General features: G+C 31.5%; 1 protein-coding gene across 2 annotated transcripts in view; it reads left to right on the forward strand.

Moving 5' to 3' along the window:
- The window catches only part of Ibtk (inhibitor of Bruton tyrosine kinase), a 74,276-nt gene that overhangs the window by 26,763 nt on the left and 26,197 nt on the right, over window positions 1–21,316 (forward strand). For both annotated transcript variants that reach the window (XM_076858471.2, XM_076858472.2), the window contains exons 11-19: window positions 31–205; window positions 2,095–2,694; window positions 3,525–3,611; window positions 4,622–4,704; window positions 4,789–4,826; window positions 5,187–5,283; window positions 11,746–11,847; window positions 13,897–14,014; window positions 15,894–15,954. In XM_076858471.2, the coding sequence (XP_076714586.2) occupies window positions 31–205; window positions 2,095–2,694; window positions 3,525–3,611; window positions 4,622–4,704; window positions 4,789–4,826; window positions 5,187–5,283; window positions 11,746–11,847; window positions 13,897–14,014; window positions 15,894–15,954 (1,361 nt within the window). The remainder of the gene's footprint in view (window positions 1–30; window positions 206–2,094; window positions 2,695–3,524; window positions 3,612–4,621; window positions 4,705–4,788; window positions 4,827–5,186; window positions 5,284–11,745; window positions 11,848–13,896; window positions 14,015–15,893; window positions 15,955–21,316) is intronic.

Genomic DNA, 21,316 nt, shown 5'->3' on the forward strand with positions numbered 1-21,316 from the left:
TTAATTGTAGCATATTATTTTTTTTGGCAGATGTTTTATCGAACCTACATAATCCCTCATCAGATGGGTCTTATGCTTCTGATACAAATAGTGTGTATGAAAGAATTCGACTTGAGAAACTTTCTTTTGCTCATAGAGCTGTTAGTGTCAGCACAGACCCAAGTGGATGCAACTTTGCAATCCTGCAGTCAGATCCTAAAACAAGGTATACTTGTAATTATTAAATTTCATTTTTAGAAGGAATGATGACTGGGTTTTCTTTTGCTTTCAGTAGTTCCTAGTACACATTTAAGTGCTGTTGCCAAGTCCTGTAGAGATCTTAAGACAAACATGTTACCAGGATAATCCAAAGGGGGAATTTGTTAATACTAGATAGGAATGATTAGTGTCCCCTTTAGTTTGTAACCTAATGCCTATTGAAAATATTGAAGATATATATACATGCACATGTATAATTTGTTTTTAGTACTTTATGCTGTGTTCTTGAATTCTCAAATTCTGAGAAATATATTATAAATATTTCTTAGCAGTTTGTGAAAATCTCTGACCCTTGCATGTGATGGGAATTGACAAAAAGAAGAGGTGGAGTAGAATCATCTATAGCATAGAATCCCAATGCAAATTTCCTACTTCACATTAATAGACAGATAGGTTAAGATAAGCACCAAGGGTGTTATTGAACAAAGAAGTAGTCTTGGCAGTAGGATGACCATCCATTCTGGTTTGCTCAGGTCTGTCCTAGTTTTAGCAATGAAAGTCTCATCTCCTGGGACACCCTTCAGTCAAATCTGAAAGTTAAAGGGTAAATTGGGAATGTGTGATTACATTGATGTAGTTCTGAAAGAACCAGTATTACAAACTGTTTGTATATCTTAATATTTATTTTGACTTGAGTGTGTAACATTTTTTGATTTGGGACTTGAAGTGTTCACTTAGTCCTTGGTTTGTATTTCTTCACTTGTAAAATAAGATATTTGAAAGAGGAAAAATTGAGAACATATTCTTTAAGTTATGTTCAGTAATTTAAAAACTTTATGTGACATTTGTTTTTTAGGGATTGGCTAGCTTCACTTAGCATAATCTGCTCTAGTGCCATCCATTTCCCTGCAAATTCCATGATTTTGTCATTTTTTAGTGCAGAGTAATACTCCATTGTGTATAAATGCCACATTTTTTTTTTTATCCATTCATCTATTGAAGGGCATCTAGGTTGGTTCCACAGTCTAGCTATTGTGTATTGTGCTGCTGTGAACATCGATGTAGCAATATCCCTATAGTACGCTCTTTTAAGGTCTTCAAATGCCAAATGTCTTCTTTGATATAAGGAGAGCAACTAAGAACAGAATAGGGAGGAAGAGCATGAGAAGAAGATCACCATTAAACAGGGCCGAGAGGGGGGAGGGAAAGAGAGAGAGAAGGAAAATTGCATGGTAAAGGAAGGAGACCCTCATTGTTATACAAAATTACATATAAGAGGAAGTGAGGGGAAAGGGGTAAAAAATCAAGAGAGAGAAATGAATTACAGTAGATGGGGTAGAGAGAGAAGATGGGAGGGGAGGGGAGGGGGTATAGTAGAGGATAGGAAGGGCAGCAGAATATAACAGACACTAGTATGGCAGTATGAAAAAAAGTGGATGTGGAACCGATGTGAATCTGCAATATGTATACAGGGTAAAAATGGGAGTTCATAATCTGCTTGAATCAAATGTATGAAATATGATATGTCAAGGGCTTTGTAATGTTTTGAACAACTAATAATAAAAAAGAATAAAAAAAAACTTTATGTGAAACATCCATTTGAATTTACATTGCTTAGCATTTCATTGTAGCAACAAGGAATATTGCTTTCAAAGGAAAACTTAATTCTTGTTGTTTTAGTATGAGAGAAAAATACAAATAGAAAAAGGAATAGAAAGAATTAAGGTTGTTACAATTTCTAAGACTTTGTGATATTTTTATATTTGAGGACTACCAAATTTAAAATTTTCTAAGTTTAATAAATAATATGTCATATGATTTTCAAAGGAATCAACCAGGGATGCTTTTTTCTCCCAATTTTCTTTAAAGTAAAAATTATTTTTGTTCTACTTCTAGCCTTTATGAAATTCCAGCTGTGTGCTCATCATCCTTTTCTGAAGAATTTGGCAAACTGTTGAGGGAAGCAGATGAAATGGACAACATTCACGATGTAACATTTCAAGTTGGCAACAGAATCTTTCCTGCACATAAATATATTTTGGCAGTGCGTTCTGACTTTTTTCAGAAATTGTTTCTTTCAGATGGTACCACTTCAGAATTTTCAGATGTTTACCAGAAAGATGAAGATTCTGCAGGATGCCCCCTCTTTGTGATAGAGAAAGTTCATCCTGAGTTGTTTGAGTACCTTTTACAATTCATATATACAGATACTTGTGACTTTTTAACTCATGGCTTCAAACCAAGAATACCCTTAAACAGAAAACCAGAAGAATATCAGGGTACTCTGAATTCTCATATGAATAAAATGAATTGCCATGAAGATGATAATCAGAAGACAGCATTTGAAGTTTACAAAAGTAATCAAGCTCATAGAATTAGTGAAAGGCAGAAGAGCAAACCTAAATCTAAAAAAGGAAAAAGTGCTGGGGAAGATGATCCTGTAAGAATGTTGCAAAATGTTGCAAAGAAATTTGGCCTCAGTAATCTGAGTAGTAGGTATGACTCCTTAATATCTGTCTTGGACCTGAATTCTCCTGTTTAAATATTTTTACCTTTTCTTTTTTGTTTTCTTATCCCCACTGCTCCCACTCCTTTTTTGGGAGAGGTTCATTGATGTGTTCTGTTTTCTGGTAGAGACATCTCTGTGGGACTCCCTGGTTTGGACATTAAAGGGTAGGAAGGCTATTAGAGTATTTCTGCCCATTGTGGTATGGCTCTCTAATAGGGATCTACAGTGACAAGCAATTTGGTGTGCTAGAAAGATCTTGGGAATTAGAAAGACTCATGAAATTATGCTCCTTAGTCTACTATTACTGGATTTTTGGCTGGGGCAAATTTAATAGTTTGCTTGTAACTCATGTTCTCAGTATATAGTAGGGATAATAATTTACCTCATGTTATTGGCAAAGTTTTGTTGTATAGCATATGTAAAGTGCCTGAAACAGTGTCTGTCACATTATAAATCAGATTCTTTGTTATTCTCTATTTTAAGACCTTTTTGTTACTTGCAAAAGAATAACATTAATTGAGGATTGTGAGAAGGGGAGGAGTGTATATAATATTTCTATTTAACCATGCTGAAGGACTTCATGCTATATCTTTGATTTGCTGTTTTCAATAATGATATTTAATATATTTTTAATTCTAATTAAAATCAAAGAAAAATTAATGATTTTTAAATATTATAATGGGTTTGTTGAGATACTTTTCTGAATGATGATATGATTATGTTCAGATATGAATTAAATTGTTTGATTTTCATTGTTTGTCTATTAATCTTAGTAGTGGAGTGTGTCCACTTGTTGATTTTTATCTTTTCTTGATAGGTTAGATGAAGTCAGATTTGAAAATGAAAAAATTAATGTTATTTCTAAGAAAACTGGTAATAAACTGAAACTGAATCAGAAAAAATGGTAAGTTAGATAATAAAGATAAACTTTCATGTCTGGATTTTGGTGTACAAATGTAGAAATCAAAGGTCTTAGGTAGATATCCTCTTACCTTTTCTAGTCTTCATTTTTAGAAATTTTAGAGAGCTATTGAATTAATGGATAAAACATTAACTGCTCAATAAGACATTGAAGGAGTTCCTTTTTCTGATATGAATTTAATTTTTTTTCTTGCTTGAATTTTATATCTTATTGTTAGTAGTATTTCATGTAGTCCTAAAAACCAAATTGCATATTTCCATCATTATGATGACTATTTCCTTTAGTATACTTTTTTCCATGAATAAATATGCTACTCTAAGTATATTTATTATCAAAAGTTTTATTTTAAGTATTTGTAGGTGAAAAGTTTTGGAGAAAAAGAAACTGTGTAGGTGTCCAGACTCTGCTTGGCACAAAATAGGTACAAGTCATTGAATTAAAGAACTTTAAACATGGAGTTGCTTTAACTCTTGTTAATACTTTACATGGAAATAAAAAAAGTAAAACCAGGAGAAAGTCTTTTTTGAATATTTATTTGTGCTCAGTTTTCTTTTCAAATGTTATCTTTTTATTAAGACTTAATTGTTTTCCCTGAGGTGGAGGGAGGTGAAGTACTTTATTTATATGTATATCCACAAGATTTTTATTCTCTGCCACCTTTATCTAAAACAAAATATAAAGTTAAGCCAAATCCTTTGATATGTTTTATTTGCTTAATAATGTAAAGAAATCACTCTTGCTTCAATAAACTTTTTTTTTTTTTTTCTTTTGGTACCAGGGTTTGAACTTAGGAGCACTCAACCTCTGAGCCACATCCCCAGCCCTATTTTGTATTTTATTAGAGACAGGGTCTCACTGAGTTGTTTTGTGCCTTGCTTTTTGCTATGGCTGACTTTAACTCAAAATTCTCCTATCTCCACCTCCCGAGCTGCTGGGATTATAGGTGTGTGCCACACCAGGCTTCAATAAACATTTTTATTTTTATTTTGCAGTTCATTTCTGTGTGATGTGACCATGAAATCAGTGGATGGAAAGGAATTTCCTTGTCATAAATGTGTTCTTTGTGCTAGACTTGGTAGGTATATTTTTTGTTAACTGCTGATTTATTTGTTTAGTCTTGTTTCACTATTCTTATTACATCAAACTTTTTCCCTTTCAGAATATTTTCATAGTATGCTGAGCAGTTCGTGGATTGAGGTAAGACTTAAATAGAAAGCACCTAGGCAAATAACTAAAATTCTTTACACTTAGAAGTTAGAATTGATGATAAAAGGCTTTTGAAATCAAAATAGTCTTGTTTTTATCTAGAAATGTGTTAGGAATGCTAGTGTGTTCCTTGTTTTCTGAAATTTTCTTTGTTCATTTTTTGTTATTTTAATATTGAATATAATTTTAGCTTTGTGTTTTAAAGATTTATTTTTTGCTTTTAATGTGATTTCTTATCCAGAGTTTTTCATATCAAATAACTCAAATTAGAATATAGTCGTACTTTATTTTAAACTTTACAATAATGTTTAAAATTAATTGTTTTCCTTTATTTTATCTTAATTTACCTAGGCTTCCAGTTGTGCAGCTCTGGAAATGCCAATACATTCTGACATACTGAAGATTATTTTGGACTACCTCTATACTGATGAAGCTGTGGTGATAAAAGGTACTTTTAGAAAATTTTAGATTGTGTATAATAAAATAATGATAAAATAAACATGACACTTAATTTTGACACTACTTTAAATAAGCTGTCATTAGAGGCTTAATTTGCTGGGATTACAGGCTTGCACCACTGTGCCTTGCTTGTTTTTTATTATGTTGTAAAAGTTCTTTATATACCCTGGGTACAAGTCGATTATCATATGTATATATTTTTCTTGTTCTCTGGGTTATATTTTCATTTTCTTTATAGAGTCTTTTAAAATATAAAAAGTTTTAATTTTGTTGAAGTCCAGATTACCTATTTTTACTTGCTGCTCATGCTTTTGTTGTCATATTGAGAATCCATTATCAAAGCTGAGGTCATGACAATTACTTCCTGTATTTTCCTCTTAAGAGGAAATCATGTCGCTCACATTAAAGTCTTTGATTAATTTTGCTTAATTGTTCCCCCAGCTGTATTGAGGTATAATTCACAAGTATGAATTGTGTATATTCAAGATATACAAGGTGATGTTTTGACATAAGTATTACTTGTGAAATGATTATCATAATTAAACTAATTAATATATGTATCACTTTAAATAGTTAATTGTTTTTTTGGTGGGGGCAAGAATGCTTAAGATCTCTCTTGGCAAATTTCAAGTATACAATACGTTATTATTAACAAACTTGTCACCTAGCAGACCAGTAAGTCTCTAGAACTTACTTGTTTGTAGTATAATTTGCAATGTTCTGCATTTCTCCCATTCCTGACCCTAGGTAACCACTTTTGTAATTGAGTTATTTTTTTTGTGTTGTGGGCTAAGGGTCCAACTTCCTTCTTTTACATCTAGTTGCTGTAGTATCATCTGTTAAACAGGTTTTTATTTCCCCATTGAATTGTTTTGGCACTTTCCTCAAAAATCAGTTGATTGTTAATGTAAGATTTTACTTCTTATTTCTCAGTTCTGTTTCATTGATATATTTGTGTCTTTTAGCCAGTACCACACTGTCTAGATAACCATTGCTGTGTAATAAATTTTGAAGGTGAGAAATGTGAGTCCTCCTCCTTTATTCTGTTTCAAGATTGTTTTGGATCCTGACATTTTCATATGAATTTTAGGATTAGTTTGTCAATTTCTGCAAGAGGTAGCTGTGGTTTTAATAGTGATGGTGATGAATGTGTAAATCAGTTTGAAGATTCTAACCATCAACCATGGTTGTCTTTCCATTTTTTGTCTTTAATTTTGGTCAGTGATTTTTAAGATAGCTTTCAATGTGCAAGCCTTGTTTTTCCTTTATTAAAATTATTCCCAAGTATTCTTTTTGCTGCTACTTTTAAATTGAAATTATTTCAAATTTTCATTTTTGGATTGTTCTTTGCTACTGCTTAAGATAGTAATTGGATTCTAGTTTTAAGTGGATTTCTTAGGATTTCCTTTATACAATATCATGTTATCTGCAAATAGAGATGGTTTTACTTCTTCCTTTATAATCTGGATGCCTTTTATTTCTTTTTCCTGCCTAGCAACTCTGACTATAAGAACCTCTTTTACAATGTTGTGTGGAGTCTATCCTTGTGTTGTTCCTAATCTTAGGAGGAAAGAATTGAGTCACCATTAATTGAGATGTTAGTTGTAGGATTATTTATTTATTTATTTATTTTGGTAATTGTTTATCAAGTTGGGGAAGATTTTTCTGTTCCTGGTTTGAGTGTTTTTATCATGAAAGGGAATCAGTCTTCATTAAATGCTTTTCTGTATCTCTTGATGATTAAATCACTTTTTCTGACCTTTAGTTCCATTTTTGTTCATTATATTGGTTGATTTTTATATGTAGAATCTTTCATTCTGGGAATATTCTACTTAATCATGTGTAATTCTTTTTTATATTACTGGATTCAGTTTAGTATTTTTTGTATCTAATATCATAAAATGGATATTAGTCTTAGTTTTCCTGTAATGTTTTTGTTTGGCTTTAGTATCAGGACATTGTTGGCATCATTGAATGAGATGGAATTTGTTCTAACATACTTTTGAAGAAATTTGGGGACAATTGGTATTAAACATTTGGCCGAATTTGTCAATGAAACAATCTGATTGCTTTTCATTGTACAAAGATTTTTAATTTCTAATTTAATCCCTTTATTTATTGTAGATCTGTTCAGTTTTATATTGAATCAATTTAAGTAATGTGTGTTCTACAGATTTGTCCATTTTATCTGGATTTTTGCTTTGTTAGCATACAAATCTGTTCATAGTTTGTAGAACAGATTTGTATGCTGTGTTCTGTTAATCTTTTTATTTCTGGTTGGTTTTATCAAGTTACTTTTTTCTTTCTTGATTTTGGTAATTAAAGTCTTCTCTCTAGTTTTTTATTGATCATTTTCCTAAAGATTTGTCAATTTTATGATTTTTTTCCATAAAACAACTTTGAGTTTTGTTTGTATACCTTGTTTTTTTGTTCTTGTTTTGTTGATTCCAGCCTAATTTTTATCATTGTTTTCTTTCTGCTTGCTCTGTGTTGGCTTATTCTTCTTTTCCGTAGTTTCTTAAAATGGAAGCAGACTATTGATTGGAGATCTTTCTTCTTCTTTATTACTGCTCTCTTTTGTGTCAAATGGATATTTTCTCTTTTGCTTTTGAAATGCTTTTGTAGAAGTAATTTTTTAATGGTTACTCTGGGGACTGTAATTAATATCATAAGTTAAAACAATCCTGTTCATATTAATGCTAACTTAATTTCAGTATCATTTAAAAAATGTTGTTTCTTTATAGCACCCTTTCCTTCCTACTCCTTTGTGCTATTTGTCATTTATATTATACCTTTGTATATTACATGCCCATCAACATGGATTTGTTATTGTTTTATGCAGTTGTAAAAAAAAGGTTACGAAGAAGAATACATTTATACTTTTATACTATCTTTTTTACTTATTTGTGTAGTTAGGTTTATGGATGTTCTTGATGGATTTGGATTATCTTTGAAGTGCCCTTTTAGTTCAGTTTGAAGTTCTACTTTTAGCATTTCTTGTTAGAGCAGATTAACTAGAGACAAATTCTCCTTTTTTGTTATTAATTTGTAAACATCTCAATTTCTTCATTCTTGAAGGATAGTTTTGCTAGATAATAGAATTCTTGGTGATGGTCTTTTTGTTTTACTATTATTAATATACCATCCCATTGCTTTCTCATGTCTTCATGGTTTCTGATGAAAAAATCAGATCTTAATCTCATTGAGGATCCCTTACACATGATTAGTTGTTCCCCTCCTGCTGATCTCAAGATTTTCTTTAGTTTGCAACAGTTTATTGTATCTAGATGTGAATACCTTTGAATTTACCTTACTTGGAGTTTGTGTGCTTTTTGGATATGCAGATATATTTTTTTTAAAAAATCAAATTTGAAAAGTTTTCAGTCATTATTACTTTATATTCTTGTTTTCCTTTCTCTCATTTTTTCCTTCTGGGACTTTCATTTGTATCTTGGTATGCATAGTGGTTCTCCATAAGAACTTTTGGGTTTTGCTCATTTTTATTTCTGTTCCTTACATTAGGTAATCTCAACTGAGCTTTACTTCTCTTTAATGATATTCTAGTTCTTCAGACATATTTAAAATAGGTGATTTAAAGTCTTATCTAGTAAATCTGAAGTCTTCCTCAGCAACAGTTTCTTCTGCCTACTTTTTTTGTGTGTGTGCATAGGTTATATTTGAACTTTTTTCATTTCAACTTTCATAAAGTTTTGTTGTTGAAAATTGGACTTTAAATAATATAGTGTAGCAGCTGTGGAGATCCAGATTCTTCCCTCATCCACAGGTTTTTTTTTTTTTTTTCCCCAACAACTTTCCTGAACTAATTCTGTAATTTCTTTATTCATCCTTTGTGAACACTGAAATCACTGCTTGGTTAGGTTAGTGATCAGCTAATTATTTGAGAGACATTTCTGTAAATGCCTGGAAATAATAAATCTTCTTGCTTTTGTGTGTTAGGGACTTGTTGTCATTGTTCTGGCAGGCAGTTTACAACTCAATTTATTTCCTTTTGTGCACAGTCTCAGTGTAAGCCAGAGGTAAGAGGTAGGGCCTTAAAAAGTCTTTGCTGGGTATGTTTTTAGCCCTCTACTTGTGTATAGCTAGATTCACAGGAATATTTTGGAAGTTTTCAAACCTCCTATAGACATCTGTATTGGTTTGCTTAGGCTGCCAAACCAAACCAAACAAACTGAGTGGCTTAAGTTACATATAGTAATTTTTTCATGGTTTTGGAAGCTAGATATTCTAGAGCATGTTCTGGCAACATTGGTTTCTGATAAGAGCTCCTTTCTAGATTTGCACATATTGCCTCTTGCTATGTCTTCACAAGGCCATTCCTTAATGCATATGTGTGGAAAGAGAGTAAGCAAGGTCTCTATGATCTCCTCTCAGGTATACTAATCCTGTTGAATTAGGGCTCCAACCTTATAGCCTCATTTAATCTTTTTTTTTTTTTTAAAGAGAGAGCGAGAAAGATAGATTTTTTAATATTTATTTTTTAGTTTTCGGTGGACACACCATCTTTGTTTGTATGTGGTGCTGAGGATCAAACCCGGGCCGCACGCATGCCAGGCGAGCACGCTACCGCTTGAGCCACATCCCCAGCCCATCATTTAATCTTAATTACTTCCATAGAATCCCTATTTTCAAGTACAACACTGGGGATTAGGACGTCAACATATGAATTTTGAGGGGCATTATAAGCATTTTGTCTTACAACATTCTATTCTCTAGTATTTCTTTTTAAGGTTTTTTCTGTCTGCTGCTTGTTTGCTCCAACTGTCATCTCAGGCAGACTCATTGTTGAAATGATTACTGCTAATTATTTTCTTTTTTTGTTGTTGTTTTTTTTTAAAAAGAGAGAGAGAGAATTTTTAGTATTTATTTTTTAGTTTTTGGCGGACACAACATCTTTGTTTTTGTATGTGGTGCTGAGGATTGGACCCGGGCCGCACGCATGCCAGGCGAGTGCGCTACGCCTTAGGCACATCCACAGCCCCACTGCTAATTACTTTCAATAAAGAAAAATGTTGGTCTCATTAGGGAAGCTTTGAGTTAGGTCAAATAAAGACAAGTTATTCTAGTTGAATTTCAAGGGAAGAGCTGACAGGTCAAAATATTGGTAGTTCTTTGATAATGTTGTTTCATAACCACTTTTGTTTTCTCCAGCAGCTACTAGGCTGCTCATTTTCACTGTAATTGTGGATCTATTGGTTTTCAGTCCAAGTTGAGTATCATTTATCCAAAATGTTTGGGACTGTATGTGTTCTTTATTTATAGTCTCAAAATTTTTGGAATATTTCTGTATTGTAATGAGATATCTTTTGAGATAGGACCAAAGTCTAAACCTAAAATTAACTTATGTTTCGTATATACCTGTTACAGATAGCCTGAAGATAACTTTACACAATGTTTTTAGTCTTTTTCTGTTTTGACTGTGACCTGTCTCATGAGGTCACGTGTGGAATTTTCAACTTTTGGTCCCTTATAAGTACTCAAAAAGATTTGGATTTTGGATTTTGAAAGGGATGCTTAACCTGTTATACCATGTAGAAAAGGAGAGGAGGAATTGAATAGGAAAAGCTACAATATCCCAAATGTCACTGTTCTTGGAAAAAAATTCAGTCAATTTTCTTGAGTAAACATACCCCCAAATTACTGCAAGCCTTTGATTTCTAGATAAAGTTGATTTAGATAATTATTGGGAGTCTTCTCATTGCTTTTATGGAGGAAAGGATTTCTAAAAGTTCTTAGATTATCATTCATAATGACCTTTCCTCCTCCATTTTTAAAATCCATTTGCTATTCCTTCCTAATCCTTTTTTTTTCCTTTTTTTCTTCCTATGTTGTTAGAGATTATTATTTCTTTTTCTTCCTTCCCCTTTTCTCCCTGTTTCTTTTGTTACTTGGCTGTTGCCTAGGAGCATTTTATAGACTATTGGTTACTACCAATAGTAACCAATAGTCTATAAAATAGGGTCTTGCTAAGTTGCTGAGGATCTTGATTCGTTGTTGAGGCTAGCCTTGACCTTGGAATCTTCCTTGCCTCAGCCTCCTGAGTTTCTGGTATTATAGGTGTGCATCACTGCACCTGGCAGGTGTTTTTTAAAGTGCTGTTAAATGATAAATTTATTTTAAATAGGAGCAGAGATTTGACTTTCTCTAACAACATAGGAGATTGTAAACAAGTCAGCTGTTTGGTAGCCTTCTAGTAGTAGTTGAACATTTTATGGTCTCATGTGAGCCAAGGCATTTTGGTGTATTTTTCAGCTTTCAACCTAAAACTTTGAAATATTTCAATCTATTTATTTTTTATTATAATTCTTATTCCAACGTGTGGAAAGTAATCATGTTTCTCTTTCCTAATGTCTTATTTACATCACTTTTTCCCCTAGGAAGGTATAATTGTTATAGCTTAACAGATTAATGCTTGTTTTCTTTTTCTTTTTAGAATGTCAAAATGTGGATTTTATTTGTAGCGTTCTTGTGGTAGCTGATCAGCTTCTTATAACTCGATTGAAAGAGATTTGTGAAGTAGCATTAACTGAAAAACGTGAGTAATTTTAAATTAGAATATTAATATGTTTTCAGATTGACGAATAACTATGACTCTGTATGTTTACAGTAAAATACATCATTTTTTTATACCTTGAAAAGTGTCAAAACTTTATTACATGTATAAGTATATTCTTATCTCAGAAATATGTGATAATATGCATATCTTTGAATTGAAATATGATGTTAATTTTTATTGCAATGTCATGAAATCATGAATAATAAGGATAATGTCATTTATTTTGGAATTTCAGGAATAAGAATTTGAAAGCTAAATTTTTTTTTTTTTTTTTTTTGCTACTTTGCTGGTCTTGGATATAGTTTTTAGCTATTCATTTTCTACTGAAAGTGGAAGTTTTACATGATTTTTCCATTAATGTATGTCAACCAAGTTCATCTCTCAAACTTTTTTCTATCCATTATTTCAGTTAATTTCATGACTTTTCCTGAATACTCCAACTTTGAAATTCCAGATTATTTGTGATTTGTCCCATATGCCGAGATTCTTTAGCTATCAAAGCTGATTATTTCCCTCACCTTTTGATTCTCACTGTCACTATGCTAGTTGAGGTCACTGTTAATCATCCCTTCTGTGTAGTCTAGTAGTCTTTAAAATGCTTCTCTTCCTTCTACTTTCTTTAATCTTTGTATAGAAAGTAACAATGTTTTCTCTTTGTTTAGATATTTTTAATTGCTTTCTCTAGAATGCAGGTTGAATTTTCTTAGCCTGATATGCAAGATTTTATTACTTTCTAAAATCTGGTATTTGTTTTGCTTTATTGATGCTTTGGTTGTATGGAGGTAGTTAAATTTTTCTACTTTGTACTTGCTAGGAGTTTTCTTAGCCTTGTTGTTCTTATTTGCTCACTTTCCTTGAGCACTGTGGACCATCTTCTCCTTGGTTATAAAAAAGAGAACAATAGCCTTGATCTTTTTTTAATAGTAAGAAAAGAAAATACATTAAAATAAAGAACACAACATATAGTAGGTATAAGATATACATATAGGTGATATTTTCACTTGTTCAGTTGACTGTCCTGAACTTCCTTGGCTATTCTGCATAGTTTCCTTTATTAATTCTTTAATACTCCTAGAACCTAGCAAAAGAAGTGTTCCATAGAAGTCTGGTCTTTGATTATTGGTCAATCTTTGTTCCCAAATAAATAATTTTAGAGAAGTTTTTATATGATCCAATTTTATTATTTATGAGAGATGTGAGATGTTTTTATCATTAGCTGAAAGGTTAGTCCGGTAAGGCAGAGACCTTTATTGACTGCCGTTTCACCTTTTGACAGAGTATAACAGAGAAAGAATTAAAAAAGCATGGAAGAGGCCATGTGTAGAAAGCACTTGTGTTCATCTGTTGGCTGCAGATCAGAGTAACTAAGAAAAAGAATAGAGAAGTTCAGGAAGCTAACGTTATATGCTACAGAGGTAGAATATCTTAGCAAAATAGGGTTCTTCATACATCAAGTTCCTAGCATTATAACTATCCAGAGTCTTTTACAGAATATATTAGATTCAGCACTAGCATGAATAAGGTTAGATTTAGATGCATTTTCTAAATGTATACATATTCTGATAGGTTAATCAACTTAGTGCATTTTACAGAATTATTTCGTCAGTTCCTCTTAGTCTTAATATCATTTTTACTTTTATAGAAGACAGAATGACTACTCTGCTATGCAAATGAAAAGGAAAATTGTTCATTAATGAAAGTTAATAGTAAAAATTATTTGGTGGAAGATTGTCAATTCTTATATATTTGCTTTTAGGTGGCACCCAGTGTTTTCTTTTATATTTTGTTTTGCTTAAAATTTTCATTTGTGTGTTTTTCCTTATAACCAATCTTTTGAAATTACTTTTGCATATTTGGGTGGAAGTTAAATTCTGTATTTTGCCCCAGAAAAAAATTTTGTATTTTTGGTACAAAATAACCATTGTTTTCTTTGTTTTGAATGTTCAAAGCTTACAAACTTAAGTGTATTTATTTGTTTGTAGTAGCATGCCTTTCATGTAATTTTGTAAATCTTTTCTTTCTTTGTAGTTACCCTTAAGAATGCTGCTATGCTTCTGGAATTTGCGGCATTGTATAATGCTGAACAATTGAAACTGTCTTGTTTACAGTTCATAGGACTGAATATGGCAGCTTTACTAGAAGCAAGGTTAGTTCTGTGTACATATTCTATGACTTTTGCAAAAATGGGTGTTTATATATAATAGTAGATATGTTAGTAATTTAAAAGTGAATAATAATAATGTTTACTTGGAAATTTGAAGTAAACAAATTTGAAAATGCTAATGAGTTAGGAGTCAACATTTTTGAATTAGGGGGATTTGGAAATTTGTCAACTTTTTAGCAATTTTTTATTGAAAAAATTAATACTTTTTAAAAAATACAAGGTCAAAATATTTTTTTTCTTATTATAAAAATCAGTAATGGGGAAAATGAAGCTTTTTCTGGTGAACATAGTTATTTAAGATTAGAAGCCATATTTTTAGTTTTAGTTTAAAGCTTTATCATCTAGTTTCAATAGTACTGATAATAAAAACTAATACTTAGTGTCTCCTGTGTACTAGGAAGTTTTCCAAACGCATTACATAGATTAATTCATTTTATTTTCACAAAAATCTTATAAGTAGATTTTGTTAATATCCTTAAATTGCAAAAGGGAAAACAAAGGCAATATTTTTTCTTTTATTTTTGGGAAAGAATTGAAATTTTTGATGTATATACTTGTTATAAATGATTTCAGCTTTTTAATGACTTAGTTTTCAAAGTCAGAATGATATTAAATTAATTCAAAATAATGATTAATGAAACATTCTAAAACATGATTGAAATACAGTGTTTTAGTTTATGGAAGCAAATCACAAAGAGATTATTAACAATTGCCAGGTAGGGTTCAATTTAGAGAAAATTCTTTTGCTATTTCAATTTTTATTAGTTTGTAGAAAATGCTTTTGAATGCACATTAATGTTTTGAGATACTAGACAATGTCTTTTTAAAATGCATTTAATGTCTGAGTGTCAGAACCTAACTAGGGTTTCAAGCTAAATTTAATTCTATTGCTGACATTACATTAGTAGTTTTCTTCATAGCAGTTTATTAATCTGTATCTCCAAATTAAGCTCATTCTGTTTGTCAACCAAAAAAAAAAAAAATATGACATACATCAACTCTATCTAAATTATTGTATTGGAAAATGGTGTCAATATCTTTCAGCTACTAGGTTGAGACAGATGTGTCAACTGAGACACTTAAGGACAATACCTGCTATGGTGATATCTCTACTTACATAACTTAACATGAGGAGATGCACACCTTGCATTAAGACAAAGATTTGTGCAAAATTAACTGTTCTTCATCAAACATGTATTTGCTAGAAATATAAATAATATGTGAAGAGATTTAGGAAATTGAGGGCTGCACCAGAATTGACTTAGCATCACAGATTAATGCATTGTATATCTCCAAAGTGTTGACAACTGATAGGGTATATACAAGTTACTTATTTCTGATTGTAGAAAAAAATTTTTTTAAAAGAGTGTTTGTATTAGAATGTAAACTTTGATTTAAATTTTCACTGCTATCTTAAAATACCTGTTTGAAACCTGAGAGGTCCTTGAGATTTGTCTTAAGCAAAAGTGAATTGCTCAGATTATACAGTTAATTGGTAGAAGTGATAATTCTTGATAGAATCCAGATACTTAACCCACTATTCTATCAATATAGCACTCCTTTTGTAGTTAATTATGATTTCTGGAAAATGAAGGTTGTAAAATGAGTATTTGCTATTTTGTAGTGATAGAAATGATTCTTTGTACATTTATTCATAACAGTTTCTTGAGATTTATTGATATTTGTATAATATGTTTGTTGTTTACTTAAGATATATAATACATAACTGCACCCATTTCCAAAAAGAGTACATATAAAGCTTGAAAAATAACTTTATTACTTATTTGGCAATATGTAGATGTACTTGATAAGTATTAAGTCATTTGAGTCTTAAGATAGAATTATACTTCCTATCTTTTAGGTCTCTTGATGTTTTAAGTGATGATGTTTTGAAGGATCTTTCTGTATTTTACAGAAAAATGGTAAGATTTATGTTTTTCCATCAAAGATTTTAGTGACTGTAATATTACCATCTAAAACAGTATATTAGGTTACACTTCTTAATGAAATAATTTTCTAAGTAATTCTCTTTAGGATCTTTTAGAAATATTGAAAAGAAACCAGTCAGAACTTCTGGAAGTAAAAGATATAGTCAATCAAATTAAAAATTTACTTGAAAGCATCACCAACATTTAGATTGCATAGAAAATAGAACTTCAGCACTTGAAGACAGAACCTCAAGCCTGATGAAAGGATACTTGAATTTGAGTAGAATACCATAAAGGGAAAAAAAAAAAATAGAACACGATCCGAACACACAGGAGATTTGGGACAACATCAAGAGACCAAACCTGAGAATCACTGGGTTAATGGAGAACATGGAGATACAAGCTAAAGAACATTATTAATGAGGTAGTCACAGAAGACTTTCCCAATATCAAAAAGGAATAGACATCCACACACAAGAAGCAAACAGAACCCAGAAAAAAACCTGATGAGAAGTGAAGTTCTCCAAGATACATCATAATTAGAATGCCTACCATAATATTAAAAGCTGCAAGAGAGAAACATCAGTTCACGTTTAGAGGCAAACTAATAAGGCTCACTTCTGACTTCTCATCTCATTCCAGGAGGATTTGGAATGAGATATTCCAAACTCTAAAAACAATTATCAACTGAGGTTGCTATACTCCGAATAACTCCCTTTCATATTCAGTGGGTAAATAAAATTTTCCATTACAAGGATAAACTAAAAGAATTCATGACAACCAAGCCAGCACTACATAGAATTCTCCAAGGTAAACTGCTCATAGAGAAAGCCAAAATGAATCCTAAAACTCCCAAATAGATGATGAACAATATAAGACTAATCATCTAAATGAGAATCAAGATAGAATTAAACATAAGAAGAAGTCAAAATGGCAATAAACCACATATCCATAATAAGAGTGAATGTAAATGGTTTCAGCACCTCAATTAAAATATATAGGTTAGCAGAATGGGTCAAAAAGCAAGAGCCAACTATATACTGTCTACAACAGACTTACAGGTAAAAGGATGAAAAAGATATATGTGAATGGAGTTTGTAAACAAGCTAGAGTAGCTAGGCTCCTATTTAAAAAGATGATTTCAGGCAAAAATTAATCAAAGGAGACACAGGGGCTGATAATGGGAATAAGCCAGTAAGAAGATATGAATAATAATATGTATATGTACGCCAAATGTCAATACACTCAATTATATTAAAAAATGTTTGATATTAAATTCTTGATAGACCCTAATATAATAATACTGGTTGTTTCATTACATTCCTGTTACTAATAGACATATCATCAAAGCATAAAATCAGTAAAGAAATATCCAACTTAAGTACTACTATAAATCAAATGGACCTAGTAGATATCTACAGAATATTTCACCCCCAAACAGCTGAATTTGCCTTCTCGGCAGCTCATGGAATATTTTCCAAAATAGACCATATTCTAGGTTACAATATAAGTCTTAGCAAATACAAAGAAATTGATTTAATCTTATGCATCCTGTCAGAACCTAATGGAATGAAACTAGAGATCAACAGCAAGAAAAATAATAGAAACCACATAAACACATGGAGATTAAACAATACTATTTTAAGTGAAGAATGGATAGAAGAAGAAATGAGAGGAGAAATTATTAGAAACAAATAAAAACATGTCAAAATATCTGGGACAATATGAAACTGGTACCAAGAGAAAAATTTATTGCATTGAATGCCTACATCATAAAAATTAGAGTCCAATAATAAGCACATGTACTACCTTAAGAAAAAATAAACCTCCAAATCAAAAAAAGATAAGAAATAATACAAATCAGAGTAGAAATTAATGAAATCAGGCATAAAAGAATAATACACAGGATCAATGCAAAAAATAGTTGCTTCTTCAAAAAGATAAATAAGATTGATAAACTCTTAGCCAAACTAACCTAAAGAAAGAAAATACTCAAATCAACAAAAATTTATACTCCAATAAACTGAAAAATCTAGAAGACATTGACACATTTCTAGGCACTTATGACCTACCCAGATTGAATCAAGTAATGAAATTGAAACTGCAATTAAAAATCTATCAAAAAAGAAAAGCACAGGACCAGTTGCATTCTCAGCAGAGTTCCACCAGATCTTTAAAGAGGAGCTAACACTGGAGTTTCTCAAATTGTTCCATGAAATTGAAAGAGAAGGAACATTCCATATTACATTCTGTGATGGTAATACAACCCTCATACTAAAATTAAAGACACATTTAGGAAAGAACCACAGATCTATCTCCCTGATGAACACAAATGCAAAAAATCCTTAATTAAATATCAGGAAACTGCATTCAAAAACATATTAATAGGATAATATACCATGACTAAATGGGCTTCATTCCAAGGTTGCAAGTTTACTTCAACACATGCAAATTAACAAATATAATTCACTGCATAAATAGAATTTAGGACAAGAACCATACTATCATCTTAATAGACACAGGAAAGGCCTTTGATAAAATACAGCTACCATTCATGTAAAAAATACTGGAGAAACTAGGGATAGAAGGAAGGTACTTACCTAACATTATAAAGGCCATATATAATTAAACTCAAAGCCAACAGTATACTGAATGGAGAAAAACTAAGGGTTTTTCTCTAAAATCAGGAATAAGACCAAGATGTCCACTCTGACCATTTCTATTTAACATAATACTTGAACCTCTAGCCAGAGCAATTGGTCAAGGGAAGGATATTAAAGATAAAACAATAGGAAAAGAGGAAGTCAAACTGTCACTGTTTGCTGATAACATGATAATATATATAGAAGACCCAAAAAAGTCCACAAGAAGACTGCTAGAGCTGATAAATGAATTTAGCAGAGTAGCAGGATACCAGATCAGCACTGAAATCAGTAGCTTTTCTATATTCCTAACAGTGACTCAGTGGAGAAAGAAATTAAGGAAAATTATCCCCTTAACATTATCCTAAAAAATAAAAAAACAAAAATCTAGGAATTAATGAAAACTATAGAACACTGAAGAAAGAAATTGAAGGCTTCAGAAGGTGTTCTCAGATAGGCAGAATTAATATTGTCAAGATGGGTATATTTCCAAAAGTAATATATAGATTCAATGTCCATCCCACAAAATACCAGTGACATTCCTCACAGAACTAGAAAAAATAATCCTGAAATTTATTTGGAAGAATAAGAGACTGAGAATAGCCAAAGGAATTCTGAATAAGAAAGGTGGTATAGGAGGCATCACAATACCCCATCTCAAATTATACTATAGAGCTGTAGTAGCAAAAAATGGCATGGTATTGCCATTGAGGTAGATATGAAGTCCAGTGGAATAGAAGACTCAGAAACAAATCCACATATAGCCATCTGATACTTGATGAAAAATATATGTTGGAGAAAAGACAGCCTTTTAGACAAATGATACTGTGAAAACTGGATATTTATATGTAGAGAAGTGAAATTAAATCCCTATCTTTCTTTCTTTTTGCATTACAATTCTTAATACACACATATACCACAATTTTTCATATCTCTGTTTGTATATAAAGTATGTTGATACTAAATCCCTATCTTTCATTCGGCACAAATCAAAATATTTCCAAGACTAAGGAATTAGAAACTGTGGAACTGCCAGAAGAAAATATAGGGACAAGCACTCCATCATATAGATGCAGGCACTGATTTCCCCAGCAAGACCCCTAAAGCTTAATGAATAAAACCAAGAATTAATAAGTGGGATGTCATCTAATTAAAAGCTTCTGCACAGCAAAGAAGATGATTAAGAGAGTGAAGCAAGAGCCTACAAAATAGAAAAAATCTTTGCCAGCTACTAACTCTGACAGGGGATTAATATCTAGAATATATAAAGAACTCAAACAGCCCAGTGCTAATAAAATCAAATAACCCTGTCAATAAATAATCAAAAGAACCAAGCAGAAATTTCTCAAAAGAAGAAACACAAATGGCCAACAAATACATGAAAAAAATGTTCTTATTTAGCAATAAGGGAAATGCAAATCAAACCTACACTAAGGTTTCATCTCACTGTAGGCAGGATGGCAATTATCAAGAACATGAATGATAATAAATGTTGGTAAGGTTGTGGGGGGAAAAGGTACATTCATACATTATTGGTGAGACTGCACATTAGTATAATTTGGAAAGTATTATGGATATTCCTCAAAAAATTGGTAATGGAACCACCATATTACCCAGCTATCCCAATCCTCAGTATTTATCCAAATGCACGAAAAGCAACTACTGTGGTGATATGGATACTAAATGTTTATAGCAACAAGCAATTTATGGAATCAACCCAGATGCCTGTTAAGAGATGAATGGTTGAAGAAAATATGGCATATTTACACAGTGGAATCCTATTCAGCCAAAATGAAGAATGAAATAGCATTACTAGTATTTGCTAGTAAGTGGATGGAAATGAAGAAAACCATGCTAAGCGAAATAAGCTAGACTCAGAAAATCAGGGGTTTAATGTTTTCTCTCATGGACGCTAAAGCAAAATGAGGAAAAGAAGGCAGTGGTGTAGGAAGATCAGATATAAAGATGCAAGGAAGATCAGTGGAGTAGAAATGGAGAATGAGAAGGAGGGAGTAAGGAAGGAAAAGAGAAATATGGAATGAATCTAACAGAATGATAATAAATATCATTATATATATGGGGAAAGAACTAATTAAAAATAAATAATGGAGTGAAAGGAAGGTCAATAGAGTGGAGGAGGGAGAAAAAGGGTTGGGAAGAGAGAATGGGGATTGAAATCTAATTCCTTGTATGTTGATTAATTCCTTGTATGTTAATAATTTTGTCAAAAGGGATTCAAATACTTTGTATAATTATATTGCATTAATAAAATTAAAAATATATTTTAAGAAATACTCAATAGACACACAAAGATGTTCACAAAAAAAGAAATGGAATATTTAATAATAAAAGTAGAGCTTTTTCCCCGAGGATAAGAACCATACTATCATCTTAATAGACACAGGAAAGGCCTTTGAGAAAATACAGTTACCATTCATGTAAAAAATGCTGGAGAAACTTGGGATAGGAGGAAGGTACTTACCTGAACATTATAAAAGCCATATATGATAAACCCAAAGCCAACAGTATACTGAATGGAGAAAAACTAAGGGTTTTCCTCTAAAATCAGGAAATAGCAGTTTTGTGAATTATACTTTTTAATGAAGCTAGTCACATTTTTCTTTGTTGTAAATTTAGGAGGTCAGTAGGCATTCTGAACTTTTTCTAGTTAATGTTAGCACATACTAAAAACATAAGTATATATATTTTCTAAA

Source organism: Callospermophilus lateralis, chromosome 6 (genome assembly GCF_048772815.1).
Source record: "Callospermophilus lateralis isolate mCalLat2 chromosome 6, mCalLat2.hap1, whole genome shotgun sequence".
NCBI classification, from domain to species: domain Eukaryota; kingdom Metazoa; phylum Chordata; class Mammalia; order Rodentia; family Sciuridae; genus Callospermophilus; species Callospermophilus lateralis.